General features: G+C 51.1%; 1 protein-coding gene across 1 annotated transcript in view; it reads right to left on the bottom strand.

Moving 5' to 3' along the window:
• The window catches only part of ERICH1 (glutamate rich 1), a 58,809-nt gene that overhangs the window by 4,107 nt on the left and 29,104 nt on the right, over positions 1-25,598 (bottom strand). Inside the window, exons 3-5 of the mRNA XM_025394867.1 lie at positions 19,935-20,069; positions 4,055-4,717; positions 419-613 (exon numbers count right to left, since the gene is read on the bottom strand). Coding sequence (XP_025250652.1) covers positions 419-613; positions 4,055-4,717; positions 19,935-20,069 — 993 coding nt within the window. The remainder of the gene's footprint in view (positions 1-418; positions 614-4,054; positions 4,718-19,934; positions 20,070-25,598) is intronic.

Below are 25,598 nucleotides of genomic sequence, written 5' to 3'. Positions count from 1 at the left end.
GCCCGATGAATGTGGTGGAAAATAAGTCATCACCACCACGTCAGGGGTTCAATAAGGTACCAGACAGTTGGAAGCCAGCAAAAATTTACCATCTACCACACTAGTAGCGGAGAAGGAAAAGAGGAAGAAATGAATTCACTTCTATTGAAACTTAGGAAATTTGGCTCCAAGAGTTGACAGCTCCCAAGTCTGGAAACTCAGACTGCACATGCGTTTCTGCATATATTATGTGAAATATTTTTGTATCAAGCAGAGATGCAGGAAGCCTGTTTCTCGGTGGGACTCCATTCTCCCACGCCATATGTGCAGTGTCATATTTTCCAACTCATTGCTGTTTTGGTGGCATGTGAGTCTTTTAGAGGCAAACCTCGATGAGAGTAGCTTAAGCAGGACCTTGAATAAATCGTACGGTACTTACCAGGAGGCATCGTGCAATGTTCTGGGAACATTTCCAGAGCGCGCTTCAATCTCTCAGTATCTTGCAGAAGCAGCAGTGTTTTCAGGTGGTGCAGGATGGACACGTCTGAGGGCGGCATGCTGTGTGACGCAAGACGGCCCAGCAGTTCCTCAGCGGCATCGGCGAGGGCGGCTGAAGCTGCATCTCTGGAGACACCTACATAAAGTCAGTTTTGCTTGGAAATACAGTTTTGTTTTTATTTCTACAAAGATAAGCTTTCCTCTCTTAAGGAAGGCCTCAAACCTACGCTTCACAGAGAATGAGATGTTTGGGAGATGAGAAGCTACCAGAAGAAAGAATCAGAACAGAGCTCAGTACAAACCCCACTGTAGGAACGACTGTGGAAACCTGGCCTGTCTACCCGCCTGTCTGGTGAGACGCCTTCCCTGGCCCGTCTACGCGTCTGTCTGGTGAGACGCCTTCCCTGGCCCGTCTACGCGTCTGTCTGGTGAGACGCCTTCCCTGGCCCGTCTACGCGTCTGTCTGGTGAGACGCCTTCCCTGGCCCGTCTACGCGTCTGTCTGGTGAGATGCCTTCCCTGGCCCGTCTGCGCGCCTGTCTGGTGAGACGCCTTCCCTGTCCAACACACAACTCAACCCCATGAACAGCAGCAGGATAAACCAGACGATGAAACCAAGCTCTCTATGTCACATAGCTTTAAAAAAAGAATGACTGTGGCTGTTTAGAAGAAATCAAGGAGAACTGAAAACCAGCCCCTGACTTCCCCTCAGCCTGGTGGCTGGTCTTGTTTCTCAGGCTGCTGTTCAGCAGTTCGACTGCAAAACGTGGTCGCCTGTGGTGGTTTTGGCATTAACCCTGCTTGGACTTGGCAGGACTTCTTCAACCTGTGACTCTGTGTCCCGTAACGATTGTGTAAAACTCCCAACGGTCATGTCGTTCTGTCCCGCCCCTGCTCCGTCCTCTCCTGTCCACCTGGGCCTGTTGCAGACACCGGACTTCCCGCTCCAAGTCTGCTGGGCTCTTTCCTGGGTTTTCCATCTGTTTTCTCTCCACCCTGCATTCTGGAGACTTTCTTTCACCCGTCTTCCCGGTCACTAATTCTCTTTTAGGCGAACCCCATTTGCCGTTTCCCTGTCTTTTGAGGCCTGAATTTTTGTTACCATATTTCTCGGGCCTACAATTTCCATTTGATTATTTTAGTAGATTCAAATTACCTGGCAAAATGCTCCAATTTTTTCCCCCCTTACTTTAAGCTCCTTGTCTGATAACACCAGAATCTCCTGCTCCAGCTCTACTGCTCTTTTTCTCGTTTTCGGTGCTGTGGTCCTGTTTCGTGGCATGCCTAGTAAACTGTTGCTGAATGCATAGGAAAGATTGCAGAGGTCTAGGATGGTGATATTTTCTTCTAGAGGTCTCACCCTTTGCTCCGCCAGGCAGACAGAGCAGAGGTGGATCCCCTGGACTGTGCAGGGACTGAGCTGACTCCAGGGTGGCCACACATTTGGGACAGGGTTGTCTGCCTCTGGGCTGCCCTTTTCTGCTGGGCTCCAGAGTCAGGCCAGTCCTCATCTGATCAGCACCTCAAGATGGCCAAGAGGCCCCTACGTTATTCGGAGGCTCTGTGTGGCTTCTCATCTTCCACCCACAGCTTCAGAATTGGGCAAAGGCTCTAAGGGAAGCCATGCAGAGTGTTGAGTTCTGTTCTCCGACCTCTGAGCCCACCGGCCCCGGCTGTGACCTCCGAGACCACCTGCCCCAGCTCCGACCTCCGAGCCCACCCGCCCCGGCTCCGACCTCCGAGCCCACCGGCCCCGGCTCCGACCTCTGAGCCCACTGGTCCTGGCTCCGAACTCCGAGCCCACTGGTCCTGGCTCCGAACTCCGAGCCCACCGGTCCCGGCTCCGACCTCTGAGCCCACCGGCCCCGGCTCCGACCTCTGAGCCCACCGGTCCCGGCTCCGACCTCTGAGCCCACCGGTCCCGGCTCCGACCTCTGAGCCCACCGGCCCCGGCTCCGACCTCTGAGCCCACCGGCCCCGGCTCCGACCTCTGAGCCCACCGGCCCCGGCTCCGACCTCTGAGCCCACCGGCCCCGGCTGCGACCTCTGAGCCCACCGGCCCCGGCTGCGACCTCTGAGCCCACCGGCCCCGGCTCCGACCTCTGAGCCCACTGGTCCTGGCTCCGACCTCTGAGCCCACTGGTCCTGGCTCCGAACTCCGAGCCCACTGGTCCCCAGGCTCCGACCTCCGAGCCCGCCGGCCCTGGCTCCGACCTCTGAGCCCACCGGTCCCGGCTCCGACCTCCGAGCCCGCTGGCCCCGGCTCTAATGTCCGTGCTCACCAGGCTCCAGGCTCTGCTTTTGGTCTCTCCACCTGTGAGGCTGGTTTTTCTGCCTCTCTGGGCTTCACCAGGTCCTTTCCCCAGACCCTCACCCAACGCCCACACTCAGGACTGGCAGATTCCTGAAGACAAGTGGCTGCGGATGTCTCCACGATAATCTCCCCGTGCGGGTTCCAGGAGTTTCATCTTTCTATGAGCCGATTTCCTGAGGAGCTTGCTGATTCCTTCAATAGGTATTTCTCAACCTGGCTTTTTGGTTACTCCTGGCATGACTGTTGGTCTGCCCCAAGGTGCTCGATCACACACAGAATAGAAAGTTTACTGAGATCTTTCCGAATTCTACTCCACTTTGCAGTGTCTTAGCCACGTCTTCCTGATGTGCCATCTGGATGTGTTTTCAGTTTGTTAATATAATCTGCTGAGAAACATGCTAAAGAGGAAGAGGCTCGAGTGCTCTTCGTACTGAAATCAATCTATTAAAAATGGTACTTCTGCATCACTGTTAAAAATCAGTTACTTAATTCCCAAATTATTACATAGCTGATACTTCTTAATCTTGTTCATAACAACACTGTCAAATGCCCTGCTTAAATCTGGATCTGCTAAACCCACATTAACCTGAACCTGCTGGTGACATCATTAAAAAGACACCTATACCCACAAAAATTAAAAACTATTAAAAAAAAATTAAAGAGAAAAAAGCCAGGAAGCCCCTGGTGATCATCTTTGTCTGGGGCAACCACGTGTCCCCAGGTCAGCTGTCAACACAGCAGAGTGCAGATGTAAGCAAGCGCCATCTGTGACATTAAGCCTGTGCTTACTTTCCTTATGTCAATACAAACAACTGCACAAAAATGTTTGCTGAGAAATCACGCATCCATTCCACGTGGAAGAGAAAATGAAACCTGTCCTAAAGGCACAAGCTGTGTTTCCTTCACCTCTCAGTCTGCTTATGAAGGTGAGCTCAGCTCATCAAAACCTCTAATTTCGATTTATCTCTTGTTTAGAAAAACAGCCTGGATGCCAACACACTCCAAAACCTGACCTGAGGCATGGAGGACATGGGGCCAGCCTGTTCTTGGCGCAGGCCAAGGCTGCCACACTGCTTCTCTGGATATGCCAGGGGCACGTGCCCGTCCACATCATCAGTGGAAAGCACGTAAATACTCTGATCTTTGCCTTATAACCATTTACATTGAATATTTTTAATGTATGTTTTCACATTTAAGCATTATATTTCTTTCTTTTAATAAACTTTTAAGTGGATGTCTCTATGCAAAACAGTAAAAAACATACCGTCATAAAAATACATTTCCTGTGTTGACTTCAAAAAATTTAGAACACTATCTGCCTTTTCATTGGTAACTGTATCATCTTCCTCCCCGGCGTCCGCACCATCGTCCCCCCCGGCCGGTATCGGGTCCTCCTCGCTGGCGTCGGCACCGTCCTCCTCCCTGGCCAGTGTTGGGTCTTCCTTCCCAGAGTCCGCACAGTCCTCCTCCCCGGCGTCTTTTACATCTTCCTCCCCGGCCAGTGTTGGGTCTTCCTCCCAGGAGTCCGCACCTCCCTCCTCCCCGGCGTCTTTAATGTCTTCCTCCCTGGCTGGTGTCGGGTCTTCCTCGCTGGCGTCTGCACCTCCCCCCTCACCAGCCTCTCCCATGCCTTCCCCTTCACTGCTGCTGTCCTCCGGCTGGTACATGAAGCTGACACCAGCAGCCTTTGTTGCCAAGCCGGCTGCTTTCTTCCTTTTAATTTGCTGTTTCTTTTTCAGTTTCCTTTTTTTATTTTTGCTTATCGTGGGCCCATCTGTGTGCTGTCGCTGAAATTTCTCCTGTAACAGACTCTGCTGTTTCTCTAATTCTGCTTGTTCTACAAGAACACTGTTGGGATTTTTTAATTTTTTCTTTGACTTATGCTTCCTAATTCTTCTTCTCTTTGGCTGGTCATGAGGATCCTGATCTGTTAAAAAAATCAAATATAACAATTTTCAGTACAATGAAACCATAACAAACGTATGAGGCTAAATAAATTTTCCATCAGGATCTTGTAGTTTTAGTAGAAAAAGAGTTTACACTATTTACTTCGGTGATTCTCAACTTTACCATCAAAGATCCTGCAATTAACAATAATGTAATTAGCAGCCTACTTTTTTTTTTCCCCATAAAAGACTCATTTAGATGTATATACACTCACAGATGCTACGATCATAATAAATGGTGTGTTTTGAAGGATGTACAAGGTGTTGCTTTTTTTTTTTCCTGAGACAGAGTCTTAGTTTGTTGCCCAGGCTGGAGTGCAATGGCACAATCTCGGCTCACTGCAACCCCTGCCCCCAGGTTCATGCGATTCCCCTGCCTCAGCCTCTCGAGTAGCTGGGATAACAGGCACGCACCACCACGCCTGGCTAATTTTTGTATTTTCAGTAGAGATGGGGTTTCGCCATGTTGGCCAGGGTGGTCTCAAACTCTTGGCTTCAAGTGATCCACCTGCCTCGGCCTCCCAAAGTGCTGGGATTACAGGAATGAGCCATTGCACCTGGCCAGTTATTGCATTTTTAGAGTAAAATTTCATTTCTATGGGCCTTGGGGTGGGGGGGAGGGACGGGAAACCCTTATTTCTTATTTTTTTTAAATTTTATTTTACAATTAGGTCCTTTCTAAAGTTACTTGTGTGTGAGAATAAAAAGTAATGATGACTTGCCCATCTTCGTGCATTTTGACACGAAGGCTAAGCTGGACTCCAGGTTGGCAGAAGGTGGTTTATAGACAGCATCGGTTGGTGGTGTGCTGGTAAATGGCTAACAACCAGCTCCCCGAAAAGTCCTGAGTCCTCCCATCTACTAATTTCCCTGGTGTAAATACTTCCCCACGGCCGATTTCAAACTACACTCTGGTGACGCGGAACATGCGGAACAGAAGAGGCAGCACAACGGATTCTCGCGGGCTGAGAGGGGGAGGGGCAGCCGGGGTGGAAACGGGTGACTGGGGAGAGGGTGAGTAGAAAGCACCGTGGATAAACCACGGCAGTCCCAACACCTCAGTGAGGACAGAGGCGCGGTGCCCCCTCGGTGAGGGCGGAGGCGCGGGGCCCCCTCGGTGAGGGCGGAGGCGCGGGGCCCCCTCGGTGAGGGCGGAGGCGCGGGGCCCCCTCGGTGAGGGCGGAGGCGCGGTGCCCCGTCGGTGAGGGCGGAGGCGCGGTGCCCATGCTGCTGCTCCCTGACAGAAGGGTCTCAGATGAGTAACTGGCACCAGGCAGGGGGAACAGAGGATGTGTGCAGGCCAAGAACAGACAGCACATGGCACACATGCCCTGCCCCACACCCAAGCCACGTCCAGACACTGATGGGTAAAGTCTATACCACAGATGTCTGTGCCACGGCCGGCACACGGCTCCCAGGCGCTGCCCGAGCAGATCTAGAACTACAAGGCTTGCGGCTGCACCACGCCAGGGGCGGGGGTTCAGACAGTTCTGATTTTTAGGAAGTGCCTGTGTGAGTTTTCTGGGCTGTCCACCCCATCACAGATTGTGAGGAATCAAGATGAAATGACGTGAGTGAAGTTTGTGAGACACTCGTAAAGGCAGGTTCCCTATAATTTCCACTCAGGCGCTCTCCCTTCACCTCCGAAATGAGATAGAGTACATGAGTTCCTCTTCCACACTGCATCTCTTCACAGTGGCCTCCTATTCCCCTCTGTCTCAACAGCCTTGAGCACACTGCCCTCAAAGCCCAGGGCCCGCCCTCGAGCCAGACAGGAACCCTGCAGAGGGCAAGCTCCGGGCTCCTTCCCAGCCGCGGACACCAGGAGCTGTGATTCGGTCCCACCGCACGACTGGATGAAGCAGTCGCATTGGTTTCTCTCACCCTGAAAATACAGAAGTATTTTACCAAGCACCAGCCTCCCGTCTTCATAGGATGTAGACACCCCCAGCTCTGTTCTCGGTGAAATGGAACGCCGCTGTGGAACTGTGAGAAGAGGCCGCTGCCGCTTTGTGGAAGAGAGCTCCCACCGTGTCTTCATGTGATGAGCTTCTGCACAGCCTCCGCCGCCACAGCGTGGCACGGGCTGAAGCAGCTCAGCGCACAGTCGCAAGGTGAAGGCCGCCCAGCCTGAGTCTCCTCAACACCTTCGTCTTGCTCCTCACTCACCAGCGGGTGTTTGAATAATTTCATCTGTGAGTGTGTGTTGCTACTGGGGTCTACTGTGCAGGTCTGACCAACCAGCCTGGCCCAGACGTCTTTGAATGGCAGCCCCTAGATCCGCTCTGAAAACACTGATGTTTAAAAACCAACCACGGCTAGGTAATCCATTTTAATTTCCCAGGTTCTGTTAAAAACAGATGAAATTAAGCCTCTCCTCTTAGGTGTCTATTAAAAAATATGCTTGCCTTCATTAATTTGGAGATAAGTAACACAGAGCATTTCCCCACCCAGAGGAAGCCCATCTGGGGCGTGACAGGTCACAGGGGAGACCCTCATCACCCAGCAAGAACACTGCGTGGGGGCTTATCAACCTCCAGGTTCCTCCTGGTGCGTCCTTCTCCGCCAGCTCTCAGTCAGTGCAGCTCCTCACCAGTGTCCTACCCCGGGGTCGGCTTCCCCTCCTAAGACTACAAGAGAAACAAATGGTTGCCCTATTGAGATCGATTATGCTATTGCTCTATTTTTATAAGACTATAAAACAGTAATTTAAAAAGGTGAAGGAGGCAAAAAGGCCATAAAATGGTAAGTTTATCCTATTTTTTCACATACATGTGTGTGCATGTGCTTTTGAAAAGGAAAACTTAATATACATTAAAAAGAGAGACTGGACATCCATTTCTCAGGATGCTCCCTGCGGTTGCTCCTTGGGTGGTCTAACTATAGGCTGCTTTTTTTTCCCCCACTGTGTTTTTCTGATTTCCAAGTCTAGTTTAAGAAAGGAGGCTTGAACGACCAGCATTGAGAACACAGAGGTGCTGATAGGTCTTGTTGGTGTTAAGAAGGTAATGAAAGGATACTGCATGTAACTCCACGCAAATCAGTTAATCCGTTAGAAACAGATTCCTGAGAAAAGTACAATTTATCCAATGGACACACAAAGAAACAGAAAATCACAAAACTCCTGTATCTGTCTTTAAAAATGAGTCTAGTTAAAAATAATCCCACAAAAGAACTTCAGGCTTAGATAGGTTCACCCGTGACTTTTACTAAACATTTAAAGAAAAAGTCTTAGGAGGCTGAGGTGGCCGGATCACGAGGTCAGGAGATCGAGACCATCCTGGCTAACACGGTGAAACCCCGTCTCTACTAAAAATACAAAAATTAGGCGTGGTGGCCGGCGCCTGTGGTCCCAGCCACTTGGGAGGCTGAGGCAGGAGAATCGTTTGAACCCGGCGGGGGCAGAGGTTGTAGTGATCCGAGATTGCACCACTGCACTCCAGCCTGGGCGACAGAGCGAGACTCCATCTCAAAAGAAAAGAAAAAGCCAATACATGTCTTACCCGTTTCCAGAGAGCAGAAAAGATAATGACCCCTGATGACTCCAAAGGCCCTCACGGCTCTGGGCCCTCATGGCCCCGACGTCCATCACAGCTCTGGCCTCTTAGGGTTCTGGCCTCTCACGGCTTTGATCCCTCCCAGCTCCAACCCCTCCCAGCCCTGACCCCTCCCACCTCCGACCCCTCCCAGCCCCTGTCCCTCCCAGCCCCTGTCCCTCCCAGCCCCTGCCCCTCCCAGCCCTGACCCCTCCCAGCTCCTGCCCCTCCCAGCCCTGACCCCTCCCAGCTCCTGCCCCTCCCAGCCCTGACCCTTCCCAGCTCCTGCCCCTCAGAGAGAGTGACCCCTCACAGCTCTGGGCCCTCCCAGATCCAGCCACTCACAACTCCCACCCCTCACAGCCCTGACCCCTCACAGCTTCGGCCTCTCACAGCTGCCACCCCTTCTAGCTCCCACCCTTCTCAGCTCGGACCCCTCCCAACTCCCACCCCTCACAGCTTCGGCCCCTCCCAGCTTCGGCCCCTCCCAGCTCCGGCCCCTCCCAGCTCCGGCCCCTCCCAGCTCCGGCCCCTCACAGCTCCCACCCCTCACACCTCTGTGAAGCCCCCAGCATCTTCACTCCCCTGACAAAGGCATTGCAAGAAGGGAGCGACACAGGCCCATCTCTCCCACTGATGTTGCTACAAATATTCCACGCAAAATATTCACGAGACTCCAGTCATGTAAATTGTATGATAAAACCTTGAATCAAACGGCGTCAAAAGAAGAAATCTAAATCGGATACACGGTACCTACAAGCACCCACAGCCAAGGTCATACGTGATGGTGAAATGCCGAAAACCTTTCCTCCGACAGGTCCTGGGACATCCCTGTGGCCACCTCCACACCAGGGCTCTGGGCAGGGCAAGAGGGAGACAAAGTGTACAAGAGCTGGAAGGAAGAAATACAGCTGCCACCCCTGTAAACACAGAAAATCCAAGAGAATCCACAGACTCCACCCCATCAACAGGCGAGTATGTTACAAACGCAGCGGTCACTACCCAGGAGAAGAAGGAACGCGCCACCAACACGCACATCGTGAGCTGCAACATCCTGACAGTGTGAGAGCCCAGACCGCCCCGCATCCCCAGCTGCACACACCACCTGGCCCCACTTCTGTGAGTCCTGGGGTCCGTGAGCTGATCCACTGGAGCTTCCTGGACAGGGCAGAGGGGAGGAAGGGGCCCTCTCAGGGCACAAGGAGACCTGGTGGTGACGGACATATTCATTATTTCAACTGCGACAGTGGTCTTGGGGTCATGCTACATGCAGACTCATGAAACTGCACACTCTGAACGTCGGTGATGCTGCCCAAGGCCATTAAAAAACATCGTATCCCAAAGAGAAAGATTGGATGCGTCTGGCAGGCTCTGCCGCACCAGCTTGTGGCCTCTGCATCCCGCTTCCCCTGCTGTCAACTGGGGGTGAGAGAGCAGCTCCAGGGTCATGCGAATCCCCATGCCCAGAGTGCTGCAGTGCTGCCCGGCCCGAGGAGGCTGAGTCCACAGTGGCTGCTCCATCCCAGATCTCAAAGTTCTTGATGCTTCTAGACAAGGGAGCACTGTACAAAATAGCTGACAATCTAGCTCGCAGAAAAAACAACACCCTTTAACTCTGTCTTATTTAAAACATGTGCCTGCGTTTGTGGTGAGACATACCCAGCAGGGGGCACACGAATTTGGCAACTGAGGAAAAAAAGATGTTTATGAATGACTTTCACATACGAGATGGAGAAAAGCTTCCTTGGGGATTGGAGTCTAATGCAAAGAATGCAAGAGTAATCAGAACTTGGAGGAAGAAAATGCAAACAGGATTGCAAAGCAGTGTCCTCCGCTTAGACAGAGGCCCTCCACAGGTCTCGCCACCACAAGCCACAGAACCCATCGTTTTGCAATTGTTGAGCTTCGGTTCATTCAGACAGACCTGTTTCTTTGTAATGATGCTTTCATTATGCTGTCAGGTTTCCTGCCAAGCTGGAAACCATTGCTCAAGCAGAAGCCGCATTTAGGTTTGGGTGGAAAGATGGCCAGAAGAGCCTCTTCGCGGCCGAGACTTCGTCAGGCTCTGGACGGAACCTCCTCTGAGGCCCACCTGTGTGTGCACTTCCCTGCAAAATCCCGTCTCAGCAACAACCCTGCTAAGCCTGACACCTGATTGGGTTCCTCACCCCACCGCCCCTCGGTGACCTCTGAGCGCCCTGTCTGCCTTCACTAAGACTCCTGGTGGGGTGGTTTAGCCAGAATCTCCCTCACCTTTGAGGTCTCCTCTCAGAAGTTTTCCATCCACCCCCACCCTGCTCCTTGGCTCCAGATTCCCACTTTTCCTTGTTGTGTTTGTTCTTGAGCCCAGGCCCCCTCCCCCAGTGCAAACCCCTGTTGTGATGGTCCCTGCACCTGTGGCGATGTCCTGAACGAAGGCTTCCTCACTGTGGTCCGACAGGCGTCTTGACTGCCGTGACACAATTACAGTCACAACCTCCCAGCTCCACAGTCTCATCTGAGGGGTCTGACCAGCATTCCCTTCTTAGGTCTAGTGAGGAACACAAGACCCTAAGGAACATTACCCAAAATAAGACAGTGGCTCAGCAGGTCAAGGGGAAAACAACTGAGGCTTTATCCAAACAGCTCTGAAGCCCTGAGCGTGCTCTCTCTGCTCTGGAGTCCCGGTGGCTCTGACACAGGCCCTTTTACCCTGATGCACTGCGACTTCTCCACTCATGCTGCACCTTCCATGTGACTTTTCAGAACCACTCCACAGACTCCAGAATGTCCACATCTCCAGGGTGTCAAAGGCCCACAGTCCACGCCCTTCACACGCAGCAGCTGAACGCAATGTGAGGGAACAAGACGCCTGGCTATAGTCAGAGCGCAGCACACTTTGAAAAGCTGCCATCCCCAAAACATACCTTTCAGACACACTCACTTCAGAAAGAGTCCCAGTGTGTCAGAAATCCCTCCGCTACTATCGGGCACCTACCTTCTGATGAACTGCTGGAGTAGAGACAGTTAGACACCAAAAATAACCAGACTTCAGCTTATTCTAATTCTCACAGCCGCACCTTCTTACAGGAAAGTAGGCTAGGCATTTTAAAGGAAATATGAATGTTATTCTAGATTCAAAGCCAGGCTACAAATTGCATCTGATAATTACCGTCAAGCTCCCCATGTCCACTAGGTGCTAAATAAAAAGTAGTAAACTTCTTACCAAGCAGATCTATCCCCTATCTGTGAAAGCAGACCTTTCAAATGTAGTAACATGAAATCTTCCAATTGCTGAGCGTGTTGTTTGCCTAAAATCCAGAACAATATTTTGTAATAACACACATGGATTGTACTCATGTAGCCAAGGAAACACTGAGGCCTGCTGAGAAGCATGTCCTGCTCCAGGCAGGGTGGTGTGAGACCCCTGGGGACTCAGGGATGGACGAGTGGTGGCTGTGGCTGCGGTGGACCATGGCAGTTGCTTTCCATGTAGAAGACCTGCCACACAGAGAGGAATTCATGTTCGATTTGGCCTTTGAGGATAAAATTCAGACCCAGCAGCCAGGGCTTCATCAGGGAACGAAGGTGGCTCACACGGCTCCTGGGACAGAGACTTCTCCCCAGGGCCTCGGCCACCAAGGACTGCCTGTGAGACGGGGAGCACCCCTCCAGGGTCAGCCATGAGGGTCAGCAGGTGCCCGAACACCCTCCGAATAAAGAGGACTTGAAGAGTTTCCTGTCACTTTAAAAAAATGGATTCTCGCTCTCTCTTCTCTTAATGGATCTGAATCTGGAGCAGTAATTTCCAAAGACAGCAAGGGAGGTGCAGCCTCACAGCTGGAAATGTGGCTTCCTCCCCCGACTCCAAGCCAGCTGCAGGACATATTTAGCTTTTGATTTCAAATGGCACTGAAAGAACATACGCGACCTCAATGTTATCAAAAACTGAGTTGGGCTAAAACACAACAATCTAGATGCTGAAGTTTTTGTGATTTTGTATTTGGATGCCTGGCAGTGATCAGGAACCACCAAAGGAAAGATTAGTTTTCCTCTAGATGTGATCTGCTGCTAAGCTAAATGTCTGCCTTATGAATACTTACTAAACATGTGGTCAAATACACATTATTTCATAATCTTCAACAAGATTAGTTCCTGAATTCTTCCCTGAGACAGACTTTGATACCGAAATAATGTTCAAATTTTCTAGGTTAGTTTTGAATAGGCTTGAATTATACACACTCAAGAAAATGTTATGTTTCATGTTTACATGTTTGAGTCTTAAAAACTGACATAGTGGAAGAGTGAGTAGTGTCTCACCATAAAACACTTTGACAGTTTTAAAAACAATTCACATTTAGTCATTTTCTATAACTTTCCATAAAACGGCCAACAAAATGATAAAAACTTTATAAGCAATAAAAGGCTTAAAATAGGGCAAAAAAGTGCTAAATTCCCTTAAATAAAACTGCCAGAACCATGAGGCAAGTCATTAAATTAAAATTAGATGAAGGAAAATTTTTAAAATTTAAATAATAAGAAAGTAATTAAAACAGTACAAATGAAGAAAAGACATTGAACTATTCAATAAATATAAACCCATAGTAAATAAAAAATTTAAATAGTAAATTTAAATAGAGTAAATGTATCCTCAAAAAATGTTAAAATGAGGTTATATTTGTGGGAGGCTCTGAAACTATGAAGTGTTTTGTAAATATTCTTCACTGACTTGGACTCGTGACTTTCTGCGTTGAAAACTTAACTAAAACGCTCATTTACTTCACGGGTTTTCAGTGGTACCACAGAGAAGAGGGAGGCTCTGAAGCCTGCAGCTTAATTCCAATTTCTGTCAAGACATCTGTTTTCCTCCTGGGGATATTTTAGCATCTTCTTCCGAGGCCTGTGTCTGGCATCTCGAGGGTCTTTCTTCACTATCGTGGCAGGGACTTTCAGCCATCTTTCTGTTCCTGAGGGTCTCTTCAGCTTTGGGCAATTCATGTATTATTTCTTCAGTCATTGGCTGGCCACAGTGGCTCAGGCCTGCAATCCCAGCAATCTGGGAGGCCAAGGCAAGCAGATCACTTGGCCCCAGGGGTTTGAGACCAGCCTGGCCAACAAGGTGAAGCCCCTTCTCTCCTAAAAATACCAAAAAAAAAAAAAATTACCTGGGTGCAGTGGCGCACACCTGTAGTCCCAGCTTCTCGGGAGGCTGAGGCAGGAGGGTGGCTTAAACCCAGGGGGCAGAGGTTGCCTGGGTGACAGAGCAAGACTCCATCTCAAAATAATAATGATAATCATCATTTTCTACCTTTTTTCTCAGTTATTCTTTAACTTCAATTAATTAAATATTAGTATCTAGTAAAATGCTCATAATCACTCTATTTTTGTAACACATTCACTTCAAGCTAAAAGTAGTGGTAAGATATACCAATATCTAGACATTTCTCTAGTCCAAATTGCCTAGGCATATGTGCCAACAACAGCTTGGAAATCAAGTAACTATGTTTTAAGAAAACAAATGGCAATGAGAACAAATGCATTCTTTTCTTTTATTTCTTCCTAGGCAAGCAAAACAAAACAAAACAAAACAAGAAGTGTAGATCTCACAGGTGAGTTACTTCAAAGTTAATGCCTGACACCCTGCAACCACAGTCTTTAATCAAACAGCCAATGCTATGCTCACTGGCTTAAGTCCGGGAAGAATCTAGGAGATGCCAAAGATACAAAAACATGACCATACACAGTGCCAGCCTTTTAGAAACCATCACAGCCTTTTCTGATGGCCCAGGATGCACGAGCCCTCCAGGTCCAGGCTCTCATCTCACTTGTGCATAGGTAAAGGCAGCCGAGTAACATGTCCCTCGCAGGACACCCAGAGTGAGAGAGCGAGAGTGCGCGCACAGCAAGGCGCCCCTCCCTTCTTCTAGGACCAGGCAAGCTTGGACACAGCTGAATGTGTGAAGTCTCATTTCAATAAACCAGCACGACAAGAATGAAACACTGCTAGCTCTGACTTTGACAGGCCCTTGAGAGGGCGAGATGCGACGACTGCGGAGCGGGGGCAGCCCCACCACCCGCCCCCCGCACCCACGAGCCACCACTCTGGAAGGCCTAAGAGAGGTCAGGCTAGGGCTCCTTCAGCAAAGGCAAAAAGCGGAGAGAGCCACGATTCTGTCAGAGCATGGACGGATGTTTAACTCACACGGAATCCACATTAGAACTGCGCATTTACTCCATGCTTCCAGAAGCCGTGACGTTAGTAGCTAGTTCAACTCGTGCTTGCTGCTAGAATAATCATCACAATAGCTCTCCACAGAAATGACTTATGTTCATGATTCTGCCGCTGGATCTGAGCACAGAATCTGAGTCAATGCCTCAAACACCGCTTGTGATTACGAACCGGGGAAATACTGACACTTGCCTTATGGGCTATTTTTATACAAAATCATTCAACGCAGTTCACCAAATATTGACTTAAGAATTCCACCAGGCGCCAGGCTAAGGCGCCTCAGGGAATAAAAAGCCGGCAATGCTCACGTTTGCACAAGCTTTGCAATAAGCCCAGACGGTCTGGCACAACAAACGCTAAGCGTGTGGGTCGACTATCACCCCCTGGGCAGGGAAGGGGCCCCGCTAACAGCACGCGCTGAGGGCGCGCAGGGGAGAGGCGGGAACCCCTAGACGGAGGCGGCGGCGCGGGGAGCGCGACTGGAGGGAGGCGGGTCCCTGTGGAGCGCGGCAGGAGGGAGGTGGCAGCGCAGGAAGCGCCCCGGCGGCCCAGGCGAGGCAGGAGGCGGCGCCCACCCGACCCAGGGCTGAAGTCAGCGGAACCCGGGCCAGTGCCCGCGGCGCCAGGGGGAGGGCGCCAGGCCCGCGGGGCAGCCTCGGGGCGTGGCCAGAGGGACCCGAGCCGAGGCCGGAGCAGGTGGACTTTGGGGCGGCCACGGAGGAATCGGGGTCGAGGTGCGGAGCGGCCCCGGGTGCAGCGGCCCCGCCCCGAGAACGGAGCGCGCGCGGAACCGGCTCAGGCCTCCGAGGCTTCCAGCCGAGACGGGACCCGGGTTTCCCGAGCAGGGTCTGAGGCTCCAAGGACATCCTGGACGGCGGGAAGGCGCCGAGAGACCCGCCTGGCCCCGATCCCCGACCGCAGGAGGCTCTGAAAAGGCGGGGGAGACGCGGGGCGGCCCGCGGTTAAATTCCTCAGGCACCGCATGCAGTTCCCGGCTGCAAAAACACGCGAGACAGGAGAGGAGCGAGGGTCTGCAACCCAGGTGGGGCAAGGGCGCCTTCAAGGCCGTGGCGAGCGGGGCGCAGGACGGGGCGAGGCTCCTGAGCCGTCCACGCACGTTTCCCCGACGTTCTCGCAGAACCCGCAAAGCAGGACCCCCGCCCCAGCTCCAACCCGCGCACCTCCGCCCCCCTCTCCCCCGCCCCACCCCCGACCCCCTCTCCCCCGCCCCACCCGTCCACTTCGGCCACGCCCCTCGGCCACGCCCTCCGGTCCCGCCCCCTCCCCCCTACCCCCCAACCTCGGTCGCGCCCCCGGCCCCTCCGCAGGGGCACACGCTCGCTTCCCTCTGGGCTTCCTTAGCGCTGCGCCCATTCTGTAGGTCAGGCTCACATAGGAGCCCCCCCACGTAGGATCAGCTTCTACAGCGCCCTCCTGGAGCTCTTCCTAGTCTTAGGGCCTGAGCACACCGCCCAACAAAAGCGTTTAAAAAGCATTTGATACAGTGAATTACTTGGTAAACCCTGATTACTCAGTGTACTTCCAAAAAGGAAAAAATGTAGCTCAGAAAACAAGCCCTGTTTTATTAACTTAATCTAAGAAGAATGAGTTAAGCAGCTGAGAAGTGGGGAAAAGTGGTAACTACCAGAAAATGGAGGTCAAGGGAAACAACTGCTACTGAATAAAAACAATGAACAGCTGAAATCTGGGCTTCCTGGCAGCAAAAGCAAAAAGGGTATCCATGGGAAATCACTCTCTTATCCAACAAGAAGTATACGAGTTCATAAGAACAAAACATTTTTCTGGCGCTGAACTTTAAAGGGAGCACCTTTCACCTGGATTTCTGCAGAACTGCTAGTGACTGCACAGTGAATGAGGAACAAGATTTTAAAGGACAGTTTTACAAAAACAAGGAAAGAAGGCCAACACTCTCCATGTCTTTCGATTAATCTGCAATAAAAGATGAATATAAAAAGTGAAACTCCAAGATGATATTTTCCCAGAGAGGTAGACTCATATAAACTAGGTGAAGAGCTCCTGTATGATTTTTTTTTTTTTTTTTTGAGACGGAGTCTCACTCTGTTGCCCAGGCTGGAGTGCAGTGGTGTGATCTCAGCTCACCATGGCCTCCGCCTCCCCAGTTCAAGCAATTCTCATGCCTCAGCCTCTCAAGTAGTTGGGATTACAGGTACGTGCCACCACACCTGGCTAATTTATTTTTAGTAGAGACAGGGTTTCGCCACGTTAGCCAGGCTGTTCTCAAACTCCTGACCTCAGGTGATCCGCCCACCTTGGCCTCCCAAAGTGCTGGGATTACAGGCGTGACCCACTGTGCCTGGCCTCACCTATGATCCTGACTGGATGTAAGGCAAGCATTTCCAAAACCTAATGGACTGACCAATTCCTGTGTCCCCTGAATGAGGCTCTGAGATGCTGGCGGTGCCCCCACACCCCTTGTCTCCTCCTGGAGGTGTCTGGCAGGAGCGAGAAGGTCACCACCATGGAAGTTGCCAGCCACTGTGTGCCACTGGAAAACCCAGGGAAGAGAGGCATGTTGGGGGCACTGTAGACATTTTCTTCTAAAAGTTACCTGGCTGGACTTGTTTCCAGCACAGTGGCATAGGGACACACTCTCATGCCGCTGGGAAGGTAACCAGTGTCCCCACAGTGGTCAGCTGGGCCCCGAGTCCTGTAATGTGGTCTACACAGGAGAAGATGGACGTGAGGGATATTTTGAGGACAACGTGCTTACCCCAGCTGCCCGGAAGAATGTTCACATCATTGTATTTAATAGACTCTGTAACTTCAGGTAGGGCAGTGTTCCTATGACACGCAAGGACCACGAGCAGAAGAGTGTCCTGCCAGATAAGTGAGTTCACCTGCTAAATGCGGCTGTGTAGCATTTTCCATGGAGAATCTGCCAAAAAGGACAGCTTTCTTCTGGCATAATCTATAGTGGGTTGTTCTGTCACTGACAGGCCAGGGGCTCACCAGCTTCTGGAGAGCAAGACACAACCCCACATCAACAAGAGAAGGAGTATGCGCATGTTTCTGTCTAGAGCCGAGACCCATCAACCCAGGTGGGAGGTCCCAGAACCACATCCAACACAACACCACTCAAGACTTCCCACAGCCCGTCTCCTTCCACCTGTTCCTGACGAGCTGTGAGCCCAAAAGCACCCAGAGTCTGTGCTTGTCACATTCAGAGATTACCCACAGAACACAGACAAGACAGAGACAAATGGCTGGTACTTGGGTCTTCCTGTCCTGGCTTCTGGGCACAGGCCTGCCTGTCATCATAACAAATACATACAGGCCCTAACTGATATGGTTAATGAGCACTAAATCTCCACTTATCCCAAGGCAGTGGCCAGGTACCCAGGATAAGACCAAGGGCAGGGCCTCAGCCTGACGGAACCGGGACCAGCAGACCCGAGACCAGGGGCAGGGCCTCAGCCTGATGGAACCGGGACCGGCAGACCCAAAGGCGCAGCAAGTGCTGCTGCGGGGGTCCAGACGGCCTTTGGGAGGATGGAAACTAAGTCTCAGAGGCCAGGCAGCCAGGAGGGGCCAGGCTGAGGGCTAAGCACCAGGTGTGACACCCATGCCTGGGTGACAGGGCCATGGGCAGCCGATCCAAGCCGCTGCGGGGCCGCCCGGCACAGGGCAGGGCTGCTCAAGGTCCTGAGTGCGAATGCCCAGAGGGCCCAGTGCCAGGCACAGCAAAGGCAAAAACAAACAGCACTTGCCTCTGCAGCTTCCTAGGAGTTGAGGTGTGGGCCCCACCTGTTCAAAATGAAAGCCAGCGACCTGAGTGCTTCCAACAACCCTGGCCATTGCTTTTCCAGCTCCAGTTCTCACCTCTGTGCTTAAAACCGCAACAGAAAAAGCTCAAAGGCTCTTGCTTCTTGTGTGCCGTGTTCCCACACTGACCTCGGAGGGTCAGAGACAGAGGGGTCCTGTCCTTGCTTCTCCCGGCCTCTGGCTCCTGAAGGCCCTGGAGGCTCCATCAGCTCCGCAGCTGCAAGGCTGTGCTTGGGGCTTGCTCTGGCCATTTTCTCTTTCATTTTGAAGAACAAAGGTAGGAAACACGATTACAGGGTGGGCATTGCTGCCTTTTACCCAACTTTACCATTTCAAGTCACTGGCACCAGGCCATCCTGACAGCCTGCCTGGAGGAGGTGGCAAGGGGGCCCGGGCAACAGGAAAGGAGTGACTCCTCAAGGGCTCCTGGACACACGTCCTCAAGAAGCAGCTTGTGAAGAGGAATGCCTGTCTACCTGGTGCAAGTATCTTTCCACTTCCTGTAAGAACACTGGCTAGCCCGGTCCTGACACAGCCTGTCTGGGAAGCAGTGATGGCTCATGGCCAAGTGAGCCTTCTACACTGGGGTCCAGCACAGGCCTGCCCTGGGAACGTGAGCAGCATGGACAACGGGGTACAACAGGGCGTGAAAGCCAGCCGCGGACAACAGGAAGGGCGTGAGCGAAGGCCGACGCGCTTCCTTCTTGAACGGATTAAGTACGCAATGGAGCATATTCACCCAGAGTATTTATCTTCGTAAGAACACAATTAAATTTTCTAGTTAAATAATCTATTTATCTAGTAATTGTGTTTCAAAGATTTTCAACAGGGCTTGAAAGGATGAACATTATTCCCTAGTTATCTCATTTTTGTTTGGATGGTTTCTGATCTTTTAGGAAGCCAGAAAGACAAAACCAGTCAAAAACCACATTTTGTTGACATTCAAATTAATTAATGTTTGTAGTACAGAGTTTCTTAGTTTATATATTGCTACAAATCATCTAGGTACAACTTGTATTTGAAAATTCTAAATTCCTCTTGTGCACCTTAAAAAAGATCAACGTAAAGCGAAAAGAACCATATCCCTCTTAAGGTAAAAAGTATCTGGGCAACTCCAGCTTTTCCATGCTCAACAGTAAACTGTATTAAGAGAATATTGTATGTTCTTTCATTCATACGACATGCAACAACAGCAATTATAATGATTTTTTCCAAAAGAGATTCGAAATAAGTTATTTCCTTGATTACAAATTTGATGTACAATCTCAGACATTTTGAGAAACTTGGAAATTCAAGAAAATAATGTTTTACTAAACCAAGACAAGTACTGTTAACAATTATTTAATGGCATTTAATATGTATTTAGTTCCAGAGTACTCCTAAAGCATTAACAAACATGGGCTATAGTCATATTCCCACTTTCAATCTCCCCCATATGAAGTCTTTTTTCCTGTCATTACAAGTTTTTAAGCATCACTTTTAATGGCTATAGAATACATACGTACACCATGTGGTTCACTATACAGTGTAAGAACATGCTCACCTAACCCCCAGGTACAAACTTAGATAAAGGTATTACAATACTTCAAAACTGGGAAATAAGAGCTTATCTGCAAAGATGTCCACCTTTCCTCCCACCCAGCATTTTACCTTCTGTGTCGTCCCCGCTGGAGGCGTGCTCGGGGCTCCCACAGCTGCTGGGCTCGGGCCAACAGGGGACATAGCCCTCGGGAGGCCCACTGGCGGTGTAGAGCCGTCTGGCAGTTGGGGTCTCAGAGCTAGCGTCTGCAACACAGGAGGAAAACAGCAGGAACTGGTAAATGTCACAAAACGCAGTCATACATTTATTTGCCTTGATTACATCATCATTGTTTCTCTAAATTCATTCAAGATGTGAAATCAAATAGCTCAATAAAACCTAACCACTGTCATAAATACTGATTTTAATATGTCAAGTATTGTGCCAGAAAAGCAAGTCAGCTACACATCCAGCCAAGAAAAAGGAACTGTCCATGATTATTTGAATTCACATTAAATTACTTATTATGTAATACATAATAAGTTTTGTAATACAATATAAAAACATAACTAATTCATGAGCATCGCACGACACACCCTTTATCATCACACCAGGAGTCTCTGGGGATTTTAGTGCACAGACTTCTGGGTCTTTTTCTCCACACGTGCTAACAACATGTATACACTGTGGCTGTGTGCACACATAGACACACACACAACAGACGCACAAACATCCAGAAAACAGAGACAACACACACAGATACACACACAGAGACAACAGAGACAGCACACAGATACACACAACAGACACACATGTGCAGACACATCAACATCCAAAAAACACACACAGAGATAACACACAGAGATAACAGACACACACACAGATACACACACAAATACACGGACAACTCACACAGAGGCACACAGACACAGAGACAACATACACAGCCACACACACAGATATAGACCACACACACAGGGACAACAAACATACACAGACACAGACATGTACAGAGACACAGAGAGATACACAAATACACAAGCACACACACACATACATCTTCACGGGATCGTGTCACACACTTTATTATTATACACTCATATAAGTTATACATTTGTATCTTACATGTATAACATCATTTAGAGTGAATACAGCATGTTAAAATGACATATTGCAACTTAAATCTGCATACTTTTAATGGCTACATCATATCCCATGCGATGGAATTATAACCAGGACTTAACCACTTTCCTCAATGGCCACGTGGAGCTGACCAGAGGTCGCCACTGCAGACAGCTGCTGGGACCTCCCCTGCTGTGTGCCCCTCTACCAGAGGTCATCACCACCGTGGACGGCTGCTGGGACCTCCCTGCTGTGTGCCCCTCTGCGTACGTGGCTGTTTGGTTCCTGCACAGGGATCTGCTGGTTTAGGGGCAGATGCTTTTGCCGGCTTTTCACGCACACTGTCTGGAAGGCAGCAGGGCCACTTCCTCTCAAACTGTTGGACACTAGGCAGCCTCTGTCGGTTTAGTCTTCCTTTTTTCATGCAGAATATGGCAGTGATGCTCTTGCAGGTGACAAACACAAGTGGACATCCCAGCTGGGCTTTCACCAAATGATGTGCATTTGATTTTGAAAACAACAATGACAGCTATTGAGCAAAATCACTAACACATATAATAGAATGTAACTGTAAAAACCTTGAAGCCTTTTCAGGTTCCACTGTCGTTAACATGCTTTGCTGTCTTGAAGGCAGGGTGCCAGAATCCTAGTTCTTAAACTAATCGGATTCACCGCAGCTGATTAATTCCTATGTCATTCCCTGCCAGAGCCAAGGGCGGATGGAGATGGCTTCTAAGTACACTGTCCCTTATTGGGTAAATCAACATTTGATCATTTTTCACAGAATATTTTTGGAAGCTTTTAATCAGCTAAATCTTTCTTAATAAGAAAGTTAAACAGAACTTAGAAATGTCACTGTTCACTTAATCATTAGGATGGACACGGGAGGGATCAGGGAACACTCAATGACTCATGCAGAGAAAACAAGAAAACAAGGACGCGGCTAAGAGGATGGGTCCAAAATGTACCGCGCCAGGGAGATGGTTCCGGTCTGTGGGTGATCGCGGGCCGGGCTGCGCTTCTAAGCCGTAAATGGCACCTCCTGCCACAGTCACAGGCACCAGGCAGACAGGAGCACCACGAGGGGCCTCAAGGCTGGCCCATCTGTGAATCACGGTGACCTTGTAATCCATAGTACCTTCTTCTGGTTCTGACATTTTATATTCTTTTGGGTAACTTATGGTTTACTGTGAGGACATTTATGCCTTGCACAAGTTGGATGTTACATGTCTTGATCAGGTGTAAGGAAGAGACTGGTTACACTTTATGGGGTGGGCGACAGCGAGAAGATTCCCCGTCCCATCGTCTCCTCCGCCGGACGCACAGAGAATGCGGCATCTGTGAAGCATAGCTCCCCCGGACCTGGCATCTAAGAGTCAGGTCAGAGAGGGGCAGACAGAACCCCACCTCCCTGCTGGACAAGTCACAGGCCCCAGCCTCCCTCAGGAAAGGCAGAGGAGTGTGGTGGCTCAGAGCCCGGGGTGACAGGCGGTTGGGTGTCCTGCGGGTTCCACCAGTGTCACCCCTTCGCAGGTGTCATTGAACCTGGCTCCTTTCTTCCCGTCATGTTCTCTTCGGCTCCTCTGGGCTGCTCCTGGCAGCCATCAGTTATGGAGGGGCTCAAGGCCAGCCCCTGGCCCACTTTAGGTGACCGCCGGGTACCACCCAGCCCTGTGCGGAAGAGACCCTCATCCGTTCCCTCCTGGCTCTCCCACCATCTTTCAAAGCTCCTCCTCCCTCTCCCCACAGCCCTTGCCCTTGCTTCACCAGGAAAATAAAGAAATCAGAGAAGACTGCCACGGACACCTGCCCACCACGCTGGCTGTGAGCAGAACCCACATCTGACATAGATCCTTATGCCGCGCACCTGGCAGAGGCCAGCCATCCTGCCTCTGAGAGCGCGGCAGCTCCCACCTCCCTCCCTCTCCTTCCTCCCCATCAGCCTGCACCTGTGCTCTTTCCTCTCACCCTCCCTCCCTCTCCTTCCTCCCCATCAGCCTGCACCTGTGCTCTTTCCTTTCACCCTCCACTCGTCTCCTTCCTTTTGGAGACCTCCATGGGGCTCTCCTGTCCTCGCCGTGACTTCCCTCCCAGGAGGCGGCTGGCGTTACCACTTGCTGCATGTGCTAGCAGGGCTCCCTGTGTATACACAGATGCACACATATTGTTCTTTCCTCTGTCTTTTAAATGAATTCAGCAGCGAACTCTCACGGCCTCTTGCTTCTTCACCCATGGCCTGTCTTGGTGCCGAGGCTCCCATCCCTCCTGACAGCTGTGAATGGCCCCAGGGGACGAGGCGGACACCACTCACTCTCCAGGCTGCTGCTGGCGCAGGCGCAGGCTCGGCCTTGTCTCTTCTCTGAACAGCGATGGAGAAGCCTGTGCAGCGCTGACCCCACACGGGCCAACTGAATCAGCAGGAAAAAGTGCTGGAGGCAAAACCAGGGCCCACGGTGCCTCCTGCTGCATGCCCACACCTCGGGGGTGCCTGGAGAGAAGCTTGGCTCAGACTCCCAGTGACAGGCCTGCAGGTGCCCAGCCCCAGGCGACCCCTCCTCCTGCCTCCCTTGTCAAATCATCCCCTCGCCTGGCACGGAGCCAGAGGTCTAAGGGCGGGTGAGGGGTCAGGGCAGCTTCTACCAGCTCTTTGCCATTTTGGTCTCCCTGCCCCCACCCACCCCGCGCAGCCCTTGTGGAAGCCACACAGTGCCCACCCCCTCCTGCCACCCTCAGTCACCCACACAGGCGCCCTCTCAGGAGGAGAGGGACTTCAGCGGTCAGCACAGCAGGTTTTCCCTGAGCAGATTCAGGACATGCAGCAGCAGCACGTGGGTCTGAGAGACAGAGCAGAGTGGGTGACGGGTGTGGGGTGACCTAGGCTTGAGCCCCTGGGAGAGGCCGTCCCCAAGATGAGGAGTGTAGGGACCAGGAGCTTTGTTTTGGGGAATAAGGCAGCTGCCTGATGGGCTACAAGGGACAAAAATCCCTGCGTTTGGGGTTGGGCCCAGGTTGGAGAGCTCACGGGGGCCACAGACATGTGCACTTGTGACGCAGGAGCCATCGGACCTGGAAGTGGGTGTGGACAGGAGTTGGAGGCATGAGCTCTGGGCCCCTCCACGTGCAGGGGTTGTGGATATAAGTCAACGTAACATGCAGAAGGGAATTATTCAGCCAAAGACAGAACACTTTAATATTTTAATGCATCCTATAAACTACCCTAAGAAAGGCCATCCTAAATCATATTCCTTTTTTTTAACTTTTGAGATGGAGTCTCGCTCTGTTGCCCAGGCTGGAGTGCAGTGGCTCGATCTCAGCTCACTGCAACTTCTGCCTCCCGGGTTCAAGTGATTCTCATTCCTCAGCCTCCCAAGTACCTGGGACTACAGGTGCACCACCATACCCAGATAATTTTTGTAGAGACGGGGTTTTGCCATGAACTCCTGACCTCAAATGATTCTCCTGCCTCAGCCTCAAGTGCTGGGATTACGGGTGTGAGCCGCCACGTCCGGCCCTGAATTACATTTCTGTCAGCAATTGATGAGTATCCATTTTCGTGAATTCTCGATGACAAGGTGGTCATTGAAAAAGTACACACTTTTGAAAAATATTTTTTAAAAAGTATTTTAGAGTCGGGGTCTCACTTTGCTGCACAGGCCTGAAGGCAGTGGTGTGGTTAGGGCTCGCCGTCTCCTTGAGCCCCTGGGCTCAAGCAATCCTCCCTCCTTGGCCTCCTAAAGTGCTAGGATTATAGGCGTGAGCCACTGTGTTTGGCCTGAAAAGTCTTTTGTCCATTTTGCTGGAAAAAGTGCTGGAGGCAAAACCAGGGCGCATGGTGCACCTCTGTCCTCCTCACATAGGATGCCACCAAGTAGCACTAAGCAGTCTCTGTGGGTTTTTTTTAACCAGGGAGGGTCTCCAGGATCATCTTGCAGGGAAACTGCAAGTGCCAAGCACAGCTGCTGTGCGTGCTCCCAAGTCTCAGCTCAGCCTTAGTGGGAGGCTCAGTTGAGTCCAGGAGCTCAGGCCATGGGTGCCAGGGCCATGCCTGGGAAGAGGCACCGCACTCCAGCCTGTGCAACACAGGGAAACCCTATAAAAAAAACCCCCAAGCCCACTAAATTTCAGCTCAGAAACTCCCCGCGCATTTGGCTCCATTCTACAATATGGTCACAGTTACTCTGAAATGAGATGTGTAAGGTTGGTTATTATCAGGAACGAAAGAAAACGGTATTTCCCACCAGCAAGGATAACTGGCAAAATGCTAAGGCAGGGAGCGCTAGCCCGACGAGACGGCTGGACAGAAGAGTGGAGGCCACCCCGATCGCTGTCCTGACGGCCTTCTTCTCTCCTGGTACCACGACATTTCAAGGAATTAGATCTACATCAACTGAAATCAGTGTAAAACCCGAGGACAAGCACCACAATGCTGCCCGGTATCTCTGCCGCACGCGGCACCCAGACCCTCTCCACCTCTCCGGGAGATGGCGACTCACAAAAGCGGGCGTTCTGGAGGAGGGCGGCTTCATTTCCCTCCTATTTTCATCATATTTAAACAAGCTCCAGCATCCAAGATCTCAGCACACACGCGAATGCACACACACGAGCAGGTAGACACTCAGACCCACAGAGGCGCACAGGCCCGCACACGTGCACAAACCCGCACAGGCACACAG

Source organism: Theropithecus gelada, chromosome 8, assembly GCF_003255815.1.
Source record: "Theropithecus gelada isolate Dixy chromosome 8, Tgel_1.0, whole genome shotgun sequence".
Lineage (NCBI taxonomy): Eukaryota > Metazoa > Chordata > Mammalia > Primates > Cercopithecidae > Theropithecus > Theropithecus gelada.
The sequence above is the reverse complement of the archived record's forward strand: the minus strand, read 5'-3'. Positions and strand labels throughout refer to the sequence as shown.